At 29.9% G+C, this 22,082-nt stretch overlaps 1 protein-coding gene across 50 annotated transcripts in view; it reads left to right on the top strand.

Annotated features, from left to right (window-relative positions):
- Positions 1–22,082, top strand: part of LOC139489457 (uncharacterized) — a 169,084-nt gene that overhangs the window by 88,684 nt on the left and 58,318 nt on the right. For 17 of the 50 annotated variants that reach the window (XM_071275807.1, XM_071275813.1, XM_071275815.1 and 14 more), the window contains 15 exons: positions 1,628–1,782; positions 2,172–2,389; positions 3,085–3,289; positions 6,796–6,892; positions 7,522–7,750; positions 8,355–8,606; positions 9,596–9,674; positions 9,914–10,117; positions 10,607–10,735; positions 11,115–11,215; positions 13,452–13,518; positions 16,345–16,509; positions 17,682–17,822; positions 19,880–20,044; positions 20,573–20,707. In XM_071275807.1, coding sequence (XP_071131908.1) covers positions 1,628–1,782; positions 2,172–2,389; positions 3,085–3,289; positions 6,796–6,892; positions 7,522–7,750; positions 8,355–8,606; positions 9,596–9,674; positions 9,914–10,117; positions 10,607–10,735; positions 11,115–11,215; positions 13,452–13,518; positions 16,345–16,509; positions 17,682–17,822; positions 19,880–20,044; positions 20,573–20,707 — 2,342 coding nt within the window. Of the gene's footprint in view, positions 1–1,627; positions 1,783–2,171; positions 2,390–3,084; positions 3,290–4,796; positions 4,821–6,795; positions 6,893–7,521; positions 7,751–8,354; positions 8,607–9,595; positions 9,675–9,913; positions 10,118–10,606; positions 10,736–11,114; positions 11,216–13,451; positions 13,519–13,873; positions 13,895–16,344; positions 16,510–17,681; positions 17,823–19,879; positions 20,045–20,572; positions 20,708–22,082 lie in introns of all 50 variants that reach the window. The other 33 variants (XM_071275819.1, XM_071275804.1, XM_071275801.1 and 30 more) reach the window with 6 other exon arrangements.

The following is a 22,082-nucleotide window of genomic DNA, read 5'->3' on the forward strand; positions in this document are numbered from 1 at the left end:
TTGCCACAACTGCACATATTGCATTTAAATCAATTTAGCTAACTTCAAGTCATTAACAAAGGGATATTTTTGTCCTGTAGGTATTTCATGTATTTTATATTTCTCTTCTTGAAAACTTATTAAATGAGATTTTCAAAACAGACTAAAAAGAGAAAGTTTGGCAATTGTTTATCTTTTAATCCGTTCGTTTACAGATTAGAAAGTTAATGATTGACCTGTTTATAAGTTATATGTAATGTAAATATAATGTTACATAACTCTGAATCCCTTTCAAATATTTCCTGTGTTTTACACTGATGTATTTTCAATTGTTTGTTTCCTAATTCAAGCCACACCTATATTTACAAACTGTAATTGTTCATTATATAAACCTGTAAGCCCAGGAAGACTTATTACAATCAAGCAAAGTGTATGTCTGTACTATTGTGGAAGCTGTCACATGATCCAGCTTGTCATGTGATAGTTTGAAGTAACATTATCACCCTCCTTTTGAATTGAAGTGTGAGATTAAGTGACTGTATCTCCGCTTTAAAATCTCATTCAAAATAATTACTGATATGAACTTCTTTAATTACAGGCTTTATAACTGTTATAACAATAAAATAAAACATTCAAATAAATAAAAGGTGGGAACTAAATATTCATCAGCAGCGGTCTTTACTCATGAAATCCCATAATAGAATTGAGAATGGAAATGGGGAATGTGTCAAAGAGACAACAACCCGACCATAGAACAGACAACAGCAGAAGGTCACCATATTAAAGTTTTTTTCAGTGAAAATATACTTTTGAAACTGCTGTTTATTTCCTATCTTGATAAAAAAACTGAAAAAATTGCTCTTTAAAGATTTCTATACCATAAATTTCAGTTTAATTTTAAAGGTCACACTTTAGATGAGAAAAGTGTGTTGTTTATATTTGCAACTACAAAAGAATGTGAACAATACAAGTTATAATATGATTTTAACATGTTTAGATTGAATACATTGTATACATTTGTATTATGGTTCTGCAAATGTTTCTATTTTTATGGTTAATTTGTTAAAATTATATGCCCACCTGAAAACCTAATTTTCTGAATATAAATTTTTATTCATATTCTTATTCTGTAATGGAATAAAATTAGAATAAAGAAAGTGTATTTATTGCATTAGAAATAAAATGTCCAGATGTGACAGTAGTTAAACCTTGATTAAATAATTATTAATGTCAGCACCTGCTTGTCCCACATACTACTACAATAGGTTTAACATCTCTTTGATGTGAAGCAACATGTGAAGCAAAATAAAAACATAAATTAACCCCACTATTTTTAAAGGGTTCTTAAATAGTTAAACTAATCTTCACTTTCCTCAACAAATAGATTTGACCATAAGAGGTTACTTTTTCCCAGATGGCTTTGAAATAGCGTGTTGTGTTTGCTAAGATAATTCTCTGAATTATAGAGTTTTTTTTAAATGACAGCCGATTGAATTATTTTCATCCTGTGTGCATCATACATGTAAAGGTGTAATCCTATTAGCATCTAAATCTACCTTTGTGGTGGTTTCTATCACTATTCTCTAGTTAGTACCTGTAGTAGTCAAGAATAACAAATTTATTCAAAGTAATTTTCTTTCTTTTACAGAAATATTGTTTTAGAAGTACCACACTTTGCCTCCTTGCGTGGCAAAGAAAGAGAAATTAAGATCTTAAGAAGTAACAATGGTGAAAAATGGGACGAACACCCAATTGTGGCCTCTGATGAAGCCGTTAACAAGGCTTTGGAACAAAGCATGGAAGGTAATACCCGTGGTAAAACTGAGGAGAGGGGGAAAATGGGTGTAAAAGTTATGATAAAGCATGGTTATTTTCCTGTCCTCCATTAATTTTCTCTGGATAAAACGAAACTCAATCATGTCAATTCTTGAATTGTTGATATATGATAAATAACTTGTTGTTCTGGATCTGCCACTGAATGGAAATGTAAAGGTGACATGAGGTAACTTAATCAGCACTGTTTTTCCCAAAATATATAGCACCAGGGTTCCACAGTGCTTTAACTTTATGTCCCTGGGTAGAACACTGATTACATGAATCCAAAATAGAAATGCATAACAATTTAATAATTCAACCTCTTTTGAGATGAAAAGAATTTTGTTACCAATTAATATTTGTTTTTCTTTGCTTAGTTTCTGATCTGGAACAAGAGGACGAGGCAACTGGAAAGAGAATTACCAGAATATTGACTGATGACCTTCCTCGGTATTTTGCCTTGGTCACTAAGATAAAGGAAGAGAAGCGACATATTGGTGGAGAAGGTGGTGTGATCAGTTCTACTGTTGTACCACAAGTACAAGCAGTTTTCCCAGAAGGGGCATTAACAAAGAAGATAAAAGTTGGTCTGCAGGTAGGGAGTCACATGAAAGCCATTTTGAGTCATGTTTGGAAAACTCCAAGACCAATTGAAAATGTTCTACTGAAAGTAGATTCATGGTCAGAAAATGACCCTATATTAATCAAACCATTGATTTTTACTTCAAGACTAAAACTTTATAGAAAACAGTAAATATATAAGGGGGACTTGGTTGTTTGCTTTTAAAATTTTACACAAAGGTAAATTACTTCTATTATCAATTATTGATATATATATGTGTGTATATATCTGATGATAGATGCAAGTTACTTAGTTTAAGTTGATTATGTTGAAAAATGACTTAAAAAATGTATTCTAATCAGTGTTTAAGCGGGTAAACATATTCTTTAATTTTATATTCTGTTGTTTCATGTGTTTATAAGGGTGTTAGTTTAGTACATAAAAATGCCAGAGAGTTTAAATACGATTTTTAAAAGTATGAAATTTCCTTTTGCATGATGTGTATACCCTTAATCAGTTGAATAGATATTTAAAACACCCCTATTTCTTTATATATTGTAGCCTACTAAGGGACAGGCAAGACTGGCAGAAATTGAAACAGACATTTTTTAATAAACAGTAAAATTTTGCACTCATGTCTTCCGCTTTAGTCTTGCTCTATTGTGTAGAAATGTATACTATTGTAATAATGTTGTATTTATCATGTGATCATCTCATCCAATCACCAGGCACAGAAAATAAATCCAGATCTTGTTGCTAAGATGTTAGGGAATCGTGTAGCTGTTAGTCCAATCGTAACGGTGGAACCAAGACGACGTAAATTTCACAAGGACATTATCCTGACAATACCTGTTCCCAAGGCAGCTCAGAAAGGCATGATAAACCAGTACAGTTCTGAAGCTCCGACACTCAGAGTACTCTACAGTATAGCAGGTAAACATTCATACTGTTATTATCTCTGTTTATTTTTAAAGCTTGTGTGGTGCAATGTTGTGAATAATGTTGCTACATTTAGCTTATACTTTTATATCTAACTAAACAAAATTATATTTAGCTTAGTCTATTCACAACAAGCTTAGTGGGTTTTTTTTATGTAATACATGTATGGTCAGACTAATCTATTAATATCAGATTACAAACCGTAGTATGGTAAAACAAAATATGTCTTATAGCTTTTGGTGTCTTTGGGTTGTTATCCCTGTAACATATATCCCACATCTCCTTTAGTTCATACACAACAGAAATAATTTTATGAAGAATATTTAAAAATCAAATGTTAAGCATGTAAATACAAAGTGATTTTCATCTCCAGCTGCTTTAATGCAGGTATAATATGGATATATACATGTAATTTCTGTATAATTGTAAAAAAACGTATGCAGAAAACACACTTTCAGTTAAATTGATTTGTGACTTGAATTAATTTTTAAGACTTGTTGCACAATGAAAACAACTGATCTACACACTAAATCCTTATTTTCAAATTTAGAAGGGGAGATAACTGTACAGATTACTGTTCCTGACAATCTTTTTCTGCAAAAATATTTTCATGTAGAACAATGCTTGAAGCAAATTTTTCTTTCTGTTTAAATCCTATTTTTTTTTACTTCAGTGTAAAGAAAAATTGTTTGAACAAAGTTATCAAAATTACTACACACATTTAAAAAGGGGGGTTGTGATATTCAACTCATGTGAAATGTTTGATTTATAGCTGATGTACTGTTTCATATCAGAAAGTTTATATGAGCCATTGAGGATGAGTTTATATATACTAGTGGACTGTCCTAAATATTCATGAAATATCTGCCACTGGACATTAGGGAAACAACAATCAATGAAAATTATAATGGAAAAATTAAAATATCTTTAAAGTGCAACCATTTAGTTAGCACTAGCTTTTTGTTGAAGCTTTTTTGTATGAGCACTGACAATGTTTGAATTTGAATATTTTATTTTTCAGCCATGTCTAGTATGTCAGTTGGTTAAAACTTAACATTTTGTCTAAAATTCTCTGAATAATATAGTTCTTGAATGAATTTATATATATGCCCTGCCATGAATGTAGATTAATTGTGTCAGTAATTCCCTTTATGATATTTTCGACACATATCCCTATAAGGGACAAACCAATAAACTATTAATTTTGCCTAAATTTCATTAATTTAGTCTAGACTAGGATGTCTTCACATAATTTGTATCATTTTTCAAAAGTTCACGGCAGTGCATCTGTTTCTGTAATGACATATTGTAATTTTTTCAAACTTTTTAAAATAAATGATAGAATATTTTCTATGAATGAGCATGAAATGGAATTTTTAATATTAATATTTCTATGCTAATTTTTTTGATTGTAAAGAAAGACAATTTCTATTTAGAACACTAAACACCTATGTATTGTAGCTTTATAATGTGTATCTTTCTCTCTTTGTGCTTTCGTTAGGCTCCAACCATTCCTTAAACAGAGGTAAATTCTTCCTCATGTTGTGTATCATGCATTGTTTGTGTATATGTGTGCACAGTATCCTCGTTGTGTAAACATTTCATCTTTCAGATTCTGAACTTTTTTCTGATAATTATTATTGCTTTCTTCAATGCTGTACTTATATCAGTCAAGTTTTCTATTTCTACTCAATGCTAAACGAACAAAATCAATTCATCTAACTTCAATAAGTGAATGTAAAATGTGCTGGGTAAACAAGTTTGTAATTATATTATTTTTGAATTGTATATAAAAAAAGAAATGTTATAGTTTGAATATTTTGAATAAAAATGCAGAAAAGATAACAGCCATCAACATCATATTATATTTGATATATAGCCTTTTTGCCTCATAACTTATCCCTGTAATTTAAGCTTGTAAACTATAACACTTTTGAAAAAGAGTGACCTATAACATTGTTTGATTTGAATCCAGCCACTAGGAATGAGATATATTATATCCAGTCCATTCATTGTATGTTAACTGTCCTAAATCACAGGAGACTGAAGTTTATATGTACCCCATCGATACAAGCCTTTACTGGAATTGATTAGCCCAATCCCTATCAGTCCTTCATCAAGTTATTTTAAAAATTGTTGTTTTGCATGTGAATTTATTATTATGGTAGTGTATACACATTGATATATATACAGATACAGTATAAACATGCACTTAAGCTTATAGGCAGACATGTATTTCTCTCATCTTTGAAACAGGTCTTTATAGAAAGAAGCATATGTGGTATGATTGCCAATGAGACAACTATCCAACAAAGTTCAAATAAAGTAAATATAAGCAGTTTTAGGCAAAAGAACATTCCGTTAAAGATCTAAAAGTATTAGAAATGAATAAATTAAAAACTTTAAATTGAGAAAACTTTATTAATAATGAAACAATTTAGAAAAACAAATATGACACATGAACTGACGATAACCACTGAACTACAGGCTCCCAACTTAGGGACAGGCACATTTAGAATGTTGCGGGGATACAAATTTCTATACTGATAATTGGTCAACAACATTTGGTCAAGAAATTTTATCAAGTGTAGATACATTTATGTCCAAAGGACAGAATGTAATTTTTATAGTACATCATTTTCTCTATGTGTGATGATCAAATATATTTGGTTTGCAGTATGGTTGTAAGATGTACTTGTTAGTCTAACAGGAATTCATGACCCTATCCTTTCCATGTATATGATAAGCGATAGGTTTTTTGCGCTATAATCAGTTCCTCCGAAACAAAAGATCATAGCTCAAATTCACGTTGTAGCCTCAGCTTGACATTAAATTCATGACTGATGGATCAATGTTAAGTTTTCGTTATACATAGTTGCAATGTTAATATCAAAGAGGGTCAACGTATTCAGATATCCTGGTCATTACAGAGTTCTCTGGAATGTTTTTAAATAGTATTGTTTCCCTAAAATCAAAGCACCACATTTACAATATATTCTATATTCTATGTTACAATAAATAATATTAATGTAAAACCAATCTATTTTTTTACCATGTCGCTATCTACATAATGTAGATAGCGACATTGTAAAAAAATAGATTGGTTTTATCAGGTAATGGTTGCTATAAGGCTCTGCAGAGAACACTGTAAAGATGATAAGTAGTTTTCAGCATGTTCAGCCCCCTGTTCAGTCTTTTTCATCAATAGAACTAATTGAATACAACCCGGATTCTTTTTGTTTTTTCTTGTGTAAAAGTATATAACTTTGCAATTTTTTATATTATTTTGATAAAAAGAATACTGTAGATCTTCATCTGTTAGATTAGATAAATTGATTAAATTATAACACAAGTGTGGATATGATTGTAGGTCGGTTTCTACTAATGGTTCTCTGTGATTTAGAGTATGCATAGTCTGTATGTTTAATATTGTAGATAGCTACCATGTTTATGATTTACCTTTATATACAAGTCTAATCTATTTCTATTGTTTTTGACAGAGGGAACTGATGTATCTGTATGGGAAGACTACACTAAAGCTGCCAACATTAAGTTTTCAGAAGATTGTGTCTCCATTACCACTAGTGTGTCAGGAAGGTTTGTAGTGTCCAGGACTTTAATAAAACTTGTACCTTGTATCTTGTGATGCTTTTTCAGTATTATAAAAAATAAAAAGATGTGGTATGATTGCCAATAAGACAACTCTCTACCAGAGTTCAGATGATGTAGAATGTAAAATAAAGGTCACCGTACAGCCTTCAACTATGAAAAAAAAAACTCATACTGTGAAGTAAGCTATATAAAAATGCACTGAAAATGTGAACAACTCAAATGAGAAAACTAAGGCCTGATTTATGTCCAAAGCAATGAACGAAAAACAAAAAATAATATGCAGCAACAAAGGACAGCAATTGAATTACTGTATTATCATAATCATGATATTATATAATTATGTTTACAATTATCAAAAGCATGGATTGTCTTGCAAGAAAAATATCAGTTTCAGACATTTTAACATGGTTAACAAAAAAACAAAGGAAATATTTGGAGAAAGACAACTGCATTCAAAAGTAAAAGGCAGAAGAAAAAACAATCTATAGAATATGACTTACTGGTAAAACTTCCAGAAACAGAGTGTTACATTAACTCCATCATAAATTATGCTTTGCTAACTTAATATCTGGAATTAGTAAAAGGGAGGAAATTACTGAAAAAAATATTTTCAGGTTTTGGTTAATGGACTGTCAAAACATTGCTGATGCCCCTCGGATGGGAACAGAATTATATCATGAAGCTATTACTATACCATACATGGCCAGATTTGTTTGTTTTGCTAAACGTACAGGAGAAGAGGAAGGAAAACTACGCATGTTTTGTATGACAGATGACAGACTTGATAAAACCTTGGAAAAACAAGAACATTTCGTTGAAGTGGCTAGAAGTAGAGATGTAGAGGTAATAAAAATGTGGAGCATCTTCAAGTTACTTCCTTTGGTAATACAAAATTGTGGAAAGCTTTCAAAATTGATGAAAATTATTGCTGCATGATGATGTTGTGCAGCCATAATCCTTTGTTTACATTTCAAAAGAAAGTTTTTCGAATAAAATCAATTTAACTCCTTGTATTCATAAGGCTGTTAAGTAAAAGAGTTTGCAGAACAAATAAAAAAAAATGTGTTTTTATCAGATTTCTTTTTTTTTTTTAACATTAAAATTTACCTAAATTAAATGGCTGTAGCTTTTATGTAGAAATAAAAAAATCCAAGAATAGTTAGGTCAGTTTAACTCCGCCACATGTTAATATGCATGTCCAATATCAGGACAGTTTGGTTCAGGGATATTTTTGTATGTCTTATAAAATATCATGGCAGATTATTGGCAGTCTCTGTTAAATTTTTGTACAGCTTGTTAAAATTCAGATCCATTTTGTTTGTGGCAGCCTTTAGGTTGACTTGTTATTATCTCACAGCTGCTTTACTGTTTACACCATACATGTACATGTATCTCCATTATTCCTAATATGATTTAATTGATATATTTTTGCATTTTGTTTTCACAGGTAATTGATGGAAGACCACAGTTTGTAGAAATGGCCGGAAATTTAATCCCTATCACCAAGTCAGGTGATCAGCTCTACATCAATTTTAAAGCTTTTCGTGAAAACCGGCTGCCATGTACTTTAAGAATTAGAGACCTAGATCAAGATGCTGCAGCCAGAGTTGCCTTTATGAAGGAACCTAAAGTTGACAGAGGAGAAGTACCCCAGACTCCAATTTGTAATCTCAATGTTTCGCTGCCAGATATGTCTACAGTAAGTCTAATATTGATAGAAGCTCTAAGTATGCTCCACCCTGAAACATTCCTATGTGAAAATGACTAGAGGTTGCTGTATGTAATTTGACTATCTCAAAATAGGGAATTGAATTTAAGACTTAAAAAATTGAGGTTACAAATTTAAAGAAAACTAATAATTAAATCCAAAATTTGTATGTCTGAATTGAGGGAAAATGAAGTTCAAGTTATGGTCATAATTCAACTTAAAATTTGGTACACTTCAAAATATTTTTTTTTTGACAAATCTAAAATGTATGCTTTAGAAATAAAGGTTTAACACAGATTTTGCAATTCACTGAGAACCGAAAGGTGCACAGGGACTAAAAAAAAATAACCAAATTATAAAAAGAAAATCTGAAATGACAAATGTAACCACACAAGAGAAAAATTGTTTGGTCTAAATCATGTTGTGAAACACATGCAATTATTCCTGTTTCTAAATTAATTTTGATAAAATTGTTCCTAAAGAAAACACTGCCGTGTTAAATATGGTTCATAAAGGAAAGATTAAGTTGTTTATTATTTGGACTTTTGTAATAAATAAATACCCTTCATCAAAGATTATGTTTTCTTTTCATAGGGATTCACTTCTTGGATTGCATTACATAATTTAGCATTATCCAGAGAGTTATTTCCCTTTATTCAATTTCCTGCTGTCTGCTACAAGATGGAATTAGAAGAAACTGAAGTGTCTAGTGATTTTAATGTAGCTTGATTTCCTGAATGCCTAATTTAAACAATTAGATAATGCATTTGTAACCAAGACCAGCAAGATATAGTACTGTACAAACTGTCAAAAAGGAAAACATTATAAAAAATAAAATGTAAAATTACAAAAATACCAAAATTGTAAGACTAAATTTTTACGTTTTTGCAGATATTTTGATCGATAAGTGATATGTTATATATGAATTTTTGTTGATTCCTGTTATACTTTAAATGCATTATGGTTTTGTTTTATTTCAGTCGTCCTCCATGGAAATGGATGGAGAGGCAGTTAGAGAACTTAGAAACAGAACTTCAATCATCAAAGAACATGGTATTGGTAAATACTTTAATAATATACATTTTAATTTATTAGTAGTTATCGAAATTAAACATATTTCTTTCAAAAAAATAAATAATCATGTGACTGTTCAGTTATTTAACCCTCTCCGTGGACTCCAGTTTTTTTCCTTCTATTAAAATATATAGCCAATAGTGCTTCAGTGGTGGTAAGCACCATCAATCAATCAATCAAAGGAAAATTAACTAACATTTTGTGATATTTCTGTGTAATTGTAGTTGTTCAAGACAGAGTACAACAGGCTAACATCAGACTGACAGATGTAGCAGATACACTCAAGGGAGATTGGGTCATGTTAGCTCAACAGTTAGATGTTTCCTCATCAGAAATTAATGACATTAACAACCAGTACAAAACTGTTAATGACCAAGCTCTTGCCATGCTACAGCTCTGGGTGGATAAAGATACTGAACCAAACAAAGGTAATAATTATCAATGAACAAAACTGTTAATACAGACAAAGATAAAAAATATCACATAAGCGGAAATATTTATGCTTCCATGTTAAAACTATTGGCATACAAAACATCAAACCTTTAACAAACAGAGCAAAGCTTAAAATTTTTATGTTTTAAAACTTTGGTATACACAAACATAAGCACAACAACAAACAAGATAAATATATAACTATCAACATCCAAGTCCATGCTAGAACTTTTGATTTAAACAACAATGGAACTGAATGACAAACTAAATCATTGCAGAAATACTATAGATAGATAATTGTACCAGAACTAATACAGAACATTTATTAATCCCTTTGAATAATTTACATTTTGTTAAACATTAAGCGAACAAATCCCTCTTACAGCTGTAATCATGAATTGAGTATTTCAAGTCGTTTTTACTTCGATTTTCTATGAACTGTTGAGCAGCAGGTTTTTTATTTGAATTTGAATGCTACTTTACAGGTCAAGCCTTAGAAAGATCTCTTATAAAGATCAATAGAGAAGATGTTGTCAAGAAATGTATATATAATGTAGAAAATGTTGAGGATGAGATGGAGGCAGCTGCTGCTAGAGTTGCTATGGACCAATCAGGTAATTATTGGTTGTTATGGTTACAAATTTACATTTATACAGACCTAGCAATGTCGCCAAAGTTTTATCAGTAAAGCTAGCTTTCATAGCAAATGATTTAAATTGCTGAAAATCTGTTACATTATATATATATATTTTTTCAATAATTATTTTTAGAAAGAAGTATGCTGTTTATAAGACAAGTCAGCAACCTTGAATGCTTTTCTGGTCTTTCATTGATTCTTTAATGTAGATATTGTTTTCCTGTGCTTGATTTTTTTTAGGAACCATTATGTATACCTACATTAAACTTAATTGAAATCAGTAATGAATTAGTCTCTAGTATAAATAATATTAAATGATCTGATTTTAAAAGTTGAGATGTTCTCTGTGTTTTCAGGTTTTGACACTTTTACAGAGGAGGTTGGAATATCTAGAGAAGATTCAATGAAGCGTAACATGTCATTAGATGTACAGTTTGATGAACAAGATATGGTAAAGGTATGGAATATTTCATTAACTGGATTTTCTGTGTTATTGTTGTAGTAACTTAATTACGGATTCTGAAGTTATATAGATTGATATAAGAGACCTTCGAAATATTAGCATTGCTATTCAAGAAAAAGATGTGATATATTAATGTTGGTGGTTTTAGTTGAAAGTCCCTTTTAGTCAAGCCTTGGACTTTAGTCTAAAAAAGCGAAACATAGCAATCATACATTCCATCGTCATCGGCGTCAACAAATATTCACCTGTGGTTAAGTTTTTTAAATTTTTATAACTTTCTTAAACTATACTGGATTTCTACCAAACTTGGACAGAAGCTTGTTTATGATCATAAGATAGTATCCAGTAGTAAATTTTGTAAAAATAAAATTCCATTTTTTCCATATTTTACTTATAAATGGACTTAGTTTTTTCTGCCAGGAATCATTACATTCACTCTGTGGTTAAAGTTTTTTAAATTTTAATTACTTTCTTCAACCATCCTGGGTTGTACCAAACTTGGGCAGAAGCTTGTTTATGATTTTAAGATAGTATTCGGAAGTAAATTTTGTAAAAATAATATTCCATTTATTCCGTTTTTCACTTATAAATGAACTTAGTTTTTCTGAAAATGTGTTGTTTCCTGGCAGAAAATCTAAGTCCATTTAAAAGTAAAATACAGACTTATGGAATTTTATTTTTACAAAATTTACTTCTGGATACTCTCTTAAGATCATAAACGAGCTTCTATACAAATTTGGTAGAAATCCAGTATTGTTAAACCACAGAGTGAATGTATTGTTTCCTGGCTCTGTGGTTAAAGTTTTTAAAATTTTAATAACTTTCTTATACTATTTTGGATTTGTACCAAACTTGGACAGAAGCTTAATTATGATCAAAAGCTAGTATCTAAAATTTGAACCTGTATCTTACTTATAAATGGACTTAGTTTTTTTTTCAGTTAACATTACAAACAGTCTGCAGTTAAAGAATTTAAAAAAATTATAAGATTAAAAAAATATCCTTGATTTTTACCAAACTTTGGACAGAAGCCTCTTACAATCAAAAGATAGTAAATTTATAAAAAGATAAAATTTGTACCTGTATTTTACTTATACCGTAAGTGGACTTAGTTTTTCTTCCAGTTAACATAACAAACAGTCTGCAGTTAAAGTTTAATTTTTTTTTATAAGATTCAAAAATTATCCTGGATTTTTACCAAACTTGGACAGAAGCTTCTTACAATCAAAAGATAGTATCAAGAGGAATAATTTATTTGATTTTTTCCTCATTTTTGTTGAGCCTGTGATCAATTGAAAAAGTAGGCGAGACAATGGGTTCAGCAGAACCCTTACGATTTTTTTCTCTCCAATCCTCTTCACCTTAAGATAAAATAAAAAAAAGTTAAGCTTTTGGTTCCTTAAATATTTTTAAATCCTCCCATTCATAAATGTGTTCATTAATAGCATGCATACACATTTTCATTTAAAATTTTCTTATTATTTTTGCACGTTAAGATGATGGGTGACCTTGAGGTGAGATTGCTTCCCTTTTATGTTTAATTTCTAATTTTGCCGTGAAATATTTTAACATCTTTTCCCTAATTTGTTACAATTATTTTTCGGTGTGACATTAAAAAAAGCATTGCACTCTTTAATACTTTTATTGTAATCTAGTGATTTATTTGGCGTGATATTTGTAGAGTAACAATTTTGTACACATAGTTTGATGCAGTTTAGACCATGTTTGTTACATTGTTCTTTTTAGATTGCTGTTAAATATTGAGTTAGAAACATTCTAAAATAAGTTCTGTTAAAAAAGATGAAACTTTCTGAGAACCGTGTTAATAAATCTTGTCCCTCTTAATACATTTGTTATACCACATAAAAGAGTGGTATTTTTATGATTGCCAGAGTAAATTTTGTTTTTAGATGTAAGCAACTACAGGTCTTCAAGCTAAAAAAGGATCAGAATTTGGCAAATTCGTTATAGATATTGTGGTATGAACTTATGGCCAATTATTCAAGCCATTGCAGAAATAAAATATAAAATGATATAAACACTGTCAGAGATAAGTAATTTCAAAAATATTAAAGAAAAAGTTACGGTATCGTTTTACAGTTTAAATTGTCAAAGCTTTATACTAAAAAAAATGCATGAATATGACATTTTTTGTATGGAAAGTTTTCTTTTTTTATTGGTTTGATGCAGCCTTTGAAGAATATTTATTAGACTTTAAATTTATTTTTAGGAATCTGAATCTGTAGTAGAATCTCCAAGTTCTGATGACAAGCAAGCTCCTCAGGCTTTAGAAGAAGGTATGTCGTCCTCAGCCATGACACAACTTTATACATAAACAAAAACAAGTAAAATGGCAACAATTAGAAATACAGTATATTAAGATGGGGAACATTAGAAATACAATACATTAAGATTCAACAAATTTTAACTATAATGGATTCTTTATTATTCATTGGATATTAAATTCCTAGACATTGTGGGTATATCTGAACCACAAGCTTTAGTGTTAAAAGATATACAAATTTTCTGTAATCTTTTATATATAAATCAAGTTCCCATAAAAATGCTTTTTCTCAATCCCATGAAAAATTGAATATTCACACATATTTATATTCCTAAAACATAATTAAGAAGATACTGTTAATGTTGTAGAAAAATTCACACTTTCTAGAGGTTTGTTTATACTTTTAATCTACCTAGGATAAAAATGGACCATCCTTATTTGTTTTGCTTGCTTTTGGTTATGTTTCTTGAGGTGACATATATATACTCAGTTTTTGGTTTTTTTTTTTGTACTTGGTAAATTTGAAATACAAAAGGAAGGTGTATGTCCTAATATAAATTTACATCATTATACAGTTATTGCAATTTTTATTGTGTTTATTTACTTGAACACAAAGTGTAATACTGGACTTCATCTTGTTGTCACTACATTTGGTTAAACATTTTTCTGGATTAAAAAAATAAAATTGTTCTGACTTCATCTGCTTGCCATCAGACCCCTTGAATAACAGGAACCAGAAGAAGGACTTATTATTTTTGTCAGAATTCACAAATAGTAAAATTGCTTTTTATAATGACCCAATCATTTTGGTTTCACACTTTTTTTTAAATTTTTGTTGAGCCTGCAACTTTTGTTGCAGAAAGCTCGACATAGGGATAGTGATCCAGCGGTTGGGCAGCTACAGCTGCTACGGCGTTGGCGTTAGCTAACTTCTTAAAAGCTTTATATTTTAGAAGGTGGTAGACCTGGATGCTTCATACTTTGTATATAGATGCATCATGTTAAGAAGTTTCCATCAGTCACATGTGCAATGTCCTTGACCTCATTTTCATGGTTCAGTGACTACTTGAAAAAAAAAGTTAAAATTTTTTGTAATGTTAAATTCTCTCTTAATATAAGTAATAGGATAACTATATTTGGTATGTGCCCGTCAGACAGTTTTCACTTGACCTCGACCTTATTTCATGGTTCAGTGAACAAGGTTAAGTTTTAGTGGTTAAGTCCATATCTCAGATACTATAAGCAATAGGTCTTGTATATTTGGTGTATGGAAGGACTGTAAGGTGTACATGTCCAACTGGCAGGTGTCATTTGACCTTGACCTCATTTTCATGGTTCAGTGGTCAAAGTTAAATTTTTGAGTTTTGGTCTTTTTTTCTTTTACTATATGCAATAGGTCTACTATATTTGGTGCATGGAACGATTGTAAGGTGTACATGTCTAGCTGGCAGGTGTCATCTGACCGTGACCTCATTTTCATGGTTCAATGGTCAAAGTTAAATTTTTGAGTTTTGGTCTTTTTTTCTAATACTATATGCAATAGTTTAACTACTGGTATATTTGTTGTATGGAAATATTTTATGATCTATATATTAGTCGTGCAGGTTTTTTTCTCACCTTGACCTCATTTTCACAGTTCATTGCTCAGTGTTAAGTTTTAATGTTTTGGTCTGTTTTTTATAAACTATAAGCAGTAGGTCAACTATATTTAATGTATGGAAGAATTGCTAGCTGTACATGTCTTCCTGAAATGGTTCATCTGACCTTGACCTCAATTTCATGGTTCATTGGTCCATGATTTGTTATTTTGGTGTATGTTAAGTTTATGGGACAGTTGAAATAGAGCTTTATATTTAGGACTATCAACATAATATCAAAGAATAGTAAAGAAGGCGAGACATTTTAGTGTGTGCACTCTTGTTTATATTTTTCTTCCTTTCTGAGTTAGACCCTAAACATCCAAACTTTTATTGGTGGCTTCTTTACATTGATTTTGATCCTTATTAATTGTTTTTTTTTTTTTTAATCAGTTTCATTATACCTTATAGCTAAATGGGCGATTTTTTTAGATTCTATAAGCTTGAATTTTCCAGTCCATATTTCATATGTTGTATAAGTAAAGATAAACAATTTGTAAACTAAATATTGATATGAAATTTAGATGCATGATATATAAGACATATATTGATGTTGATAAGAAACATACAATGATATTTTAAATAAGTAGTTTAGAATCATTGTTCCTACAGTGCTTTATAAATTAATGTGAAATGTACTAACATGCTTGATTGTCACTGAATGGGACTTGTGTGAATAAACATTGTGTATTGTATTCCAAAACTGACAGATCATAAATTCCAACTCTTTAAACTCCATGATACTCAATGGATTCTGTCTTTCATTTATGTTTTTCTAAAAAAAGACCATAGTTAGTTTCAAAATGCATATTGTTTATCAATAATTATGATATGAAATTGAAAACAAAACTAAAAAAGTTAATTCATCTGAAACAACTCCTTAAGTAGCAAGATAGCAACATCATTTTGGGAAAGGAAATGTCTAATAGCTAAAATAATTGAAAATTCTTATTTCAATAACTTCATTGTTTTTTTAATAGATTATTAACTTGAAAACTGATGATTGTGACAGTTCTTTTATATATTAGACTGGTTTACAGTTTTCTTTTTGATTCTCAAATTTTATTTCTATTTATATGCTTTTGAACCTAATTGTGAGTTTATTAACAATAGAGCTGTGAATTTTGGTCAGTGTTGGAAATGTAGAATAAATGTTGTTTTTATTGCTTTGTATTTGACTGGCTTATTCAATTGACCTTTAGAAACAGAAACAAGGGAAGATGAATTTGTGGTCAGAGTTGATGAACGACGGCCACAAGCAAAGGAAGAAGTTAAAGTAGAAAAGCAAGATGAAGACTTCTTCGATTTAATTGATCAACTTGATAAATATAGCGAGTCTAAACAAGCTAAAACAGTAACCAGAGAAGGTACACCCATCTGCAATCTGTCTACATCTGCTGGTTCCCTGTAACATTAGTTATTACTCTCATCAACTCATTTTATAGGGGGGGAAGATAAAAGTCTTTTGAAAAGTAAATTAAACTTCAGTCATATTTGTTTATAACTGAAAGGTCAAAGGATAGTATATTATGACAAGGGTTTTAACCAGTTGAGTTTTTTAAGACTTTAATAGCATATTGCAATGAGTTAATGAAACCGGGAACCAGAATTGCATGATGAACATTTCCATGTTGTAATCAACCTAATACACATAACATTAGATACTAACACATCTTTCTTTACTCTTCATCCTTAACTTTAAATACATTATATACAAAATGTACAAATCTCATTAGCATTAAGGAAACTTTTTATTTTATGACTGTTATTTCACTGAATAAATCTCTTCATTTAAAATGTTAACTTGATAGACCTATCGTGATACGGGTATCAGAAACACTAACATTCAAATCATTTTTAAACTAGATCTTTTGACTTCATGTAACAATTCCTTTTCTTTTGTTTCATCACACAATTTCTTTATAATGTCAAATTTTCACAAGACTACTTTATAATGAGGAATAGTGTATAAATAGCAATAAGGTGTATAATTTCTTTTTTCATGTAAAATGTTGATGTATTTTTTCTTAGAATTAAAAAGCTTAGAAACAAAGTTAGCTTAGAACTTTTTTGTATTAATATTGTTATAGGAAAGAAAGATATATTGCAATAACTGATCATGTTTCACAGAATGCTTTAAAAAGAATAAGATATAATATAGCTTAAACTTATTTAGGCAGACATACATATTGATATCAATGTGTTAGCTTAAGCATTTTATTATGTTAATCAGTATTGAGCAATATTTCAGGTGAAAATTAATTTTGTATTGCTGATGTAGAACTAATTGTTTGAAAACTGTTTGTGATCTTCTATATTGTGGTTTGACTTTAATAACAAAAAAAGGCTTATATTAATGGCTGCCTTATATTTCATGAGAGAAGTAATAAGGACCGCATAGGACTCCAAAGACTGATAGCATGATATGCAGATTCGAAACATTTTACATGCAAATCAGTTAAAATGCTTCGCTGTTGTTACTTGTGGTTTAGCTTTACTAACTACTCATTAATATGTTTATGATAATGTAACTCTGTAGATATTGATGACAAGCCAACAGTAACTGAGGATGAAATCGTTCATACCAAACATGAGCGTCTGTCACCAGAAGAGATAATATCGATTGTAGAATCTATTGATCAGCAAGCTGCTCCCCCTCCACAAAAACAACAACAGCAAGGTACCAGTTGCATGGTCATCCCTGTTGGTGTGGTGATCAGTAACACTGCATGATCTACTAATCTGTTGTACCCTATGTTTATTAAACTAATTTTAAACTTAACTTACACTGTCTTCATAGTTTTTGATTGCCAATAAGTCCATTCCATTTTATTTTTCCCTCCTTTCTTAATTTCTTTTTAATTCTTGATGAACGTCTTTCTTGCACGTACAACTTTTAAAAGGAATATATTCTGTGATGTGGCTAGTCCAAATATTACGAGACACCATTTTTGGAGCTGGGTGATGAGTCCTGGTTGTTTTATTTTTTAAAGTTGAAATTTTTTAATTTGAAACATTTTCTTTTTTCTTTTTTGCATTTCAAAAACTTGGAAGGAATTTAGAGAATAACTTTTCTTTCAGATGAGCTATAGTCTTAGAACTGGGACTTTAGAATAACAGTCCTTTTTTATTTGAAAAATAGAGGACAAATGCATTATTTTATAAATATATTCTTTATATAGATAATAACATGGTTTATTATATATAGGTTAAAAGAAACTAGATTTGAAATATTAGATTTTATCTTTAATATTGCATATTTGGTTTTAAAGAAACTGTTGACATGGATATATAGCTGTCTTTATCAATTGTTTGAGCTGCCATGGCAAGAAACTATTGACATGGATATATCGCTGTCTTTATCAATTGTTTGAGCTGCCATGGCAAGAAACTATTGACATGGATATATCGCTGTCTTTATCAATTGTTTGAGCTGCCATGGCAAGAAACTATTGACACGGATATATCGCTGTCTTTATCAATTGTTTCAGCTGCCATGGCAAGAAAAAGCATGTCTCAATTTTTCTTTTGCCTCAAGTGATACAACTGGAAAATTTATTAAATAAAAACAAATCTATTTTCTTTGTTGATACGCATGTTTCATTTAAGTATACTTTTTGTATGTATAGTCTTTTTATAATAGATTATTATTGTTGTTTATTCAAATGTTGTATTCATTATTTTATCCTTTTATAACCCAAATTGAATAATGCATATCATACAACGTTATAGAAATTCCTCAGAAATTACAAAGATATAGCATCATTTTATGAATTTGCATTGATGATGTTGTCTTTACTATTCATCATATCAATGGTAAACAAATACAGTGTTACCAGCTTTAGATTCTAAACATGGATTCAATGTAATTAAATTGGACTTGATACACAATAGACCAATAAAACAATGTGTGGTATAATGCATTATTTATAAGTATTTATGTTGTATATGTATGCATCACTTTATTATACAATTATGTTTTCTGTATGATGTTATCCTTTTTCCTTAACACTTATACTTCTGTGGTTATATAAGATTCTATTTATCAAACACTGAATGCACATTCCAATACGTTTCACCATATTCACATGTTTCTCTCAACTCTTGTCTACATTTAATAGACAGCAAGTTTAAACAGATGACATTATATAAAAAGTAAATCTACGAAAAAGAAAGGTTTTATTGTTGATAATATTTTAACATTTACTATCACTGTCTATCAGTCATCTCAGTTTTAAAAGTAGGAAATAAAGATTTCTTATGATTTTAAGTATTTGCTTAAAGCCTTTCAAGTAAGTTTACTTGTTATACTAACATTGTTGAGGCTTTAGTAAAGAAGGTTTTAAAGGTTAGTGTTTCCAAAGGGCATCTTGTTTAAAGTTTTGCTTTTCATGTCCTGTTTTGAAGTGTGTGACATCTAACATTTTAGATTTGCAGGGTATCCTTGGATTTTTATCTAAGAACATACAGATTTTGTGAAAAATTTTATGTACCTAGGTATTTATGGAAAAAATTGAAAAAGGTGTACAGTTATTTGTAAGAGAATTTCAGTTATTTAACTACTTGACAGAAATATTTAGATTTGGAATAAAGGAGAATTTGTCTGCATAAGCAGACCAAAATAAAAATGGATAATATTATTTGAAAGATTTTTTGAAAAAAAACTACTAAGAGATGTTTCAGCAGATATTTTAATGTGTATTGTATTGTACATGAATAAACCTTGAATTAATGTAGAGAGAGAATCACAGGATGATGAAATGGTGGTTACAGTCGATGAGCGTAGACCACAAGCTAAAAAGGAAGTTCAAGTTCAAAAACGAGATGAAGACTTTCTAGATTTAATTGGACAGCTTGACAAATTTTCTGATTTGAAACACCAACCAGAAAAAGAGAGAAAAGGTAGATTGATCATTGTCATCTACATGTATTTCACATATCACATGAATCATAAAGTTTGGGAAGCAGAAAACATCCATGTCACTCACTCATCATTTGTCTGATTTCTATTGTTCTATAAAGTATGGGAAGCGAAGGACTTCTATTTCATATATCACTGGACTGATTACTAAAATATCATTCAAGTATGGGAAGCATAGGACTTCTATTTCATATATCACTGGACTGATTACTAAGATATCATTCAAGTATGGGAAACAAATAATGTTAAAAGAATTTTTCTCAAGATTTCCATGGCCAAAGCTTTTTATTTTTGTTTTCCTTATTTCTGACTGTGATTGTCTCTAAAGATTATTCTATTCGATTTAGTTCATATATAATTTCATATAATCGTGGAAGTTGTGAAAATAAACAGTACTTTAATTTTCTGGCATTTACAGTATTTTTCTGTCACAAAAGAAATTAAAGTTTCAATCCTTCAACATTAATGAAGATTGCCCATGTAAACTGAATAAAATTATAAATCTTCAGAGGAAGTTCAGCCTGATTTGAATGAAGATGAGATTGTTACTACAAAGAATTCACGAGCAAGCTCTCAAGAGATTGTTATAGACATGGTCGAGGCTATGGAACAGTTATCAATACCTCAAACACAAAAAATCAAAGGTAGCGTCATGCATGGACAACCCGTAGATTTTTGTGTTTCATTTTTAGTGTTTTATGGTACTTTTCTTTGAAAGTTCCTAAGCATGACCTTCACTACACAGTCAAGTCTTCACCACAATTGGAATTGTTTTCCAAACAACAATTTTTATGTTTCACCATCTCTGAACTGTCACAGTTGACATAGTAAATGGCTTTTCGTATTTTAACATACTTGAAATGACTCAAGATTTGCTATTTTTCAGCTGTTTCTTCATGAGCTTTTTTCTTTTCAATTGATAAGACAGTTTTTCTCAAAAGCTTGAAATTTTTGTCTGACATTTGATTAATCAAAGAAAAATTTTACATAACCAAAATATGATTTGCCTGGAAGATATAGATAATACATAGTCAAATAGAAAAGATTGTCTGACATTAATAAGACAATTGAAATTTCTTTTCTAATTGAACCAACATTTGCCTGACATGTCCAGAGGTCAGTCATATTTCAAGACTTCTATTCAGAGTTGACTGATGTCGTGAATGAGAAATTTGATTTGTATTTGATATCGATAATTCTGGAATTTTGCAATGATAGTAATAAAACATGTGTGTATTTTAATATTCCTATGTTATGTGCATTCAGTGTTTGACCAATTTTATTTTTAAGTTTGTACTAAAACCACACTTAATTTATATTTAATTTTACAGTTTATGTTAAGATTTTGCATACAAATGCAAATATTGTTTGAAATAATTTGTTTTCTACCATATGGAGATGTACTTTAACTGTATATTGATTAGTATTGTTTGAAAATCTTTTTGTGACAAGATACATTATTTATTCATTTACTTACATACAAATATTATGATTTACTGAACGTTTTTATCATTCTTTTATTTTGAAGTCTTTTGCATGTCTTTATTTCCACAAATGTCATAAATTTTTATATGAGCAAAAAAGAAATTATGGGAAGAATCTCTTTTTGACAAATACATTTTTACCTGTTCAGAAGTTACACATATAATCTTTTTAACTCAGAAACAAATACTAGCTTCAAGGAACATTTTAATTATCAATAGATATTGGTATCTCAGGTTTTGATTAGAACAGTAAATTTGGTATTACATGTTTATATCCTCAACAATTAAGAGATTTGCTTCTAGGCATGGAATGATACTTGTATGTATGTTTATGTAAAGTGGAACTTCTTAGTAGAACTTATACAAATTCATTAAATGATATTTTTCTAGGCAACAATTAATGATTTCAAATATTTGTGTAAAGTTGAATTGCAAAGAAACAAATTTACTAAATTCTTCAGGAAGTTCCACTGCTATTATTTAATACAGCGTACTAACATAATTAAGTTGAACACAGATATTTATATCAACTAAA

Source organism: Mytilus edulis, chromosome 9, assembly GCF_963676685.1.
Source record: "Mytilus edulis chromosome 9, xbMytEdul2.2, whole genome shotgun sequence".
NCBI classification, from domain to species: domain Eukaryota; kingdom Metazoa; phylum Mollusca; class Bivalvia; order Mytilida; family Mytilidae; genus Mytilus; species Mytilus edulis.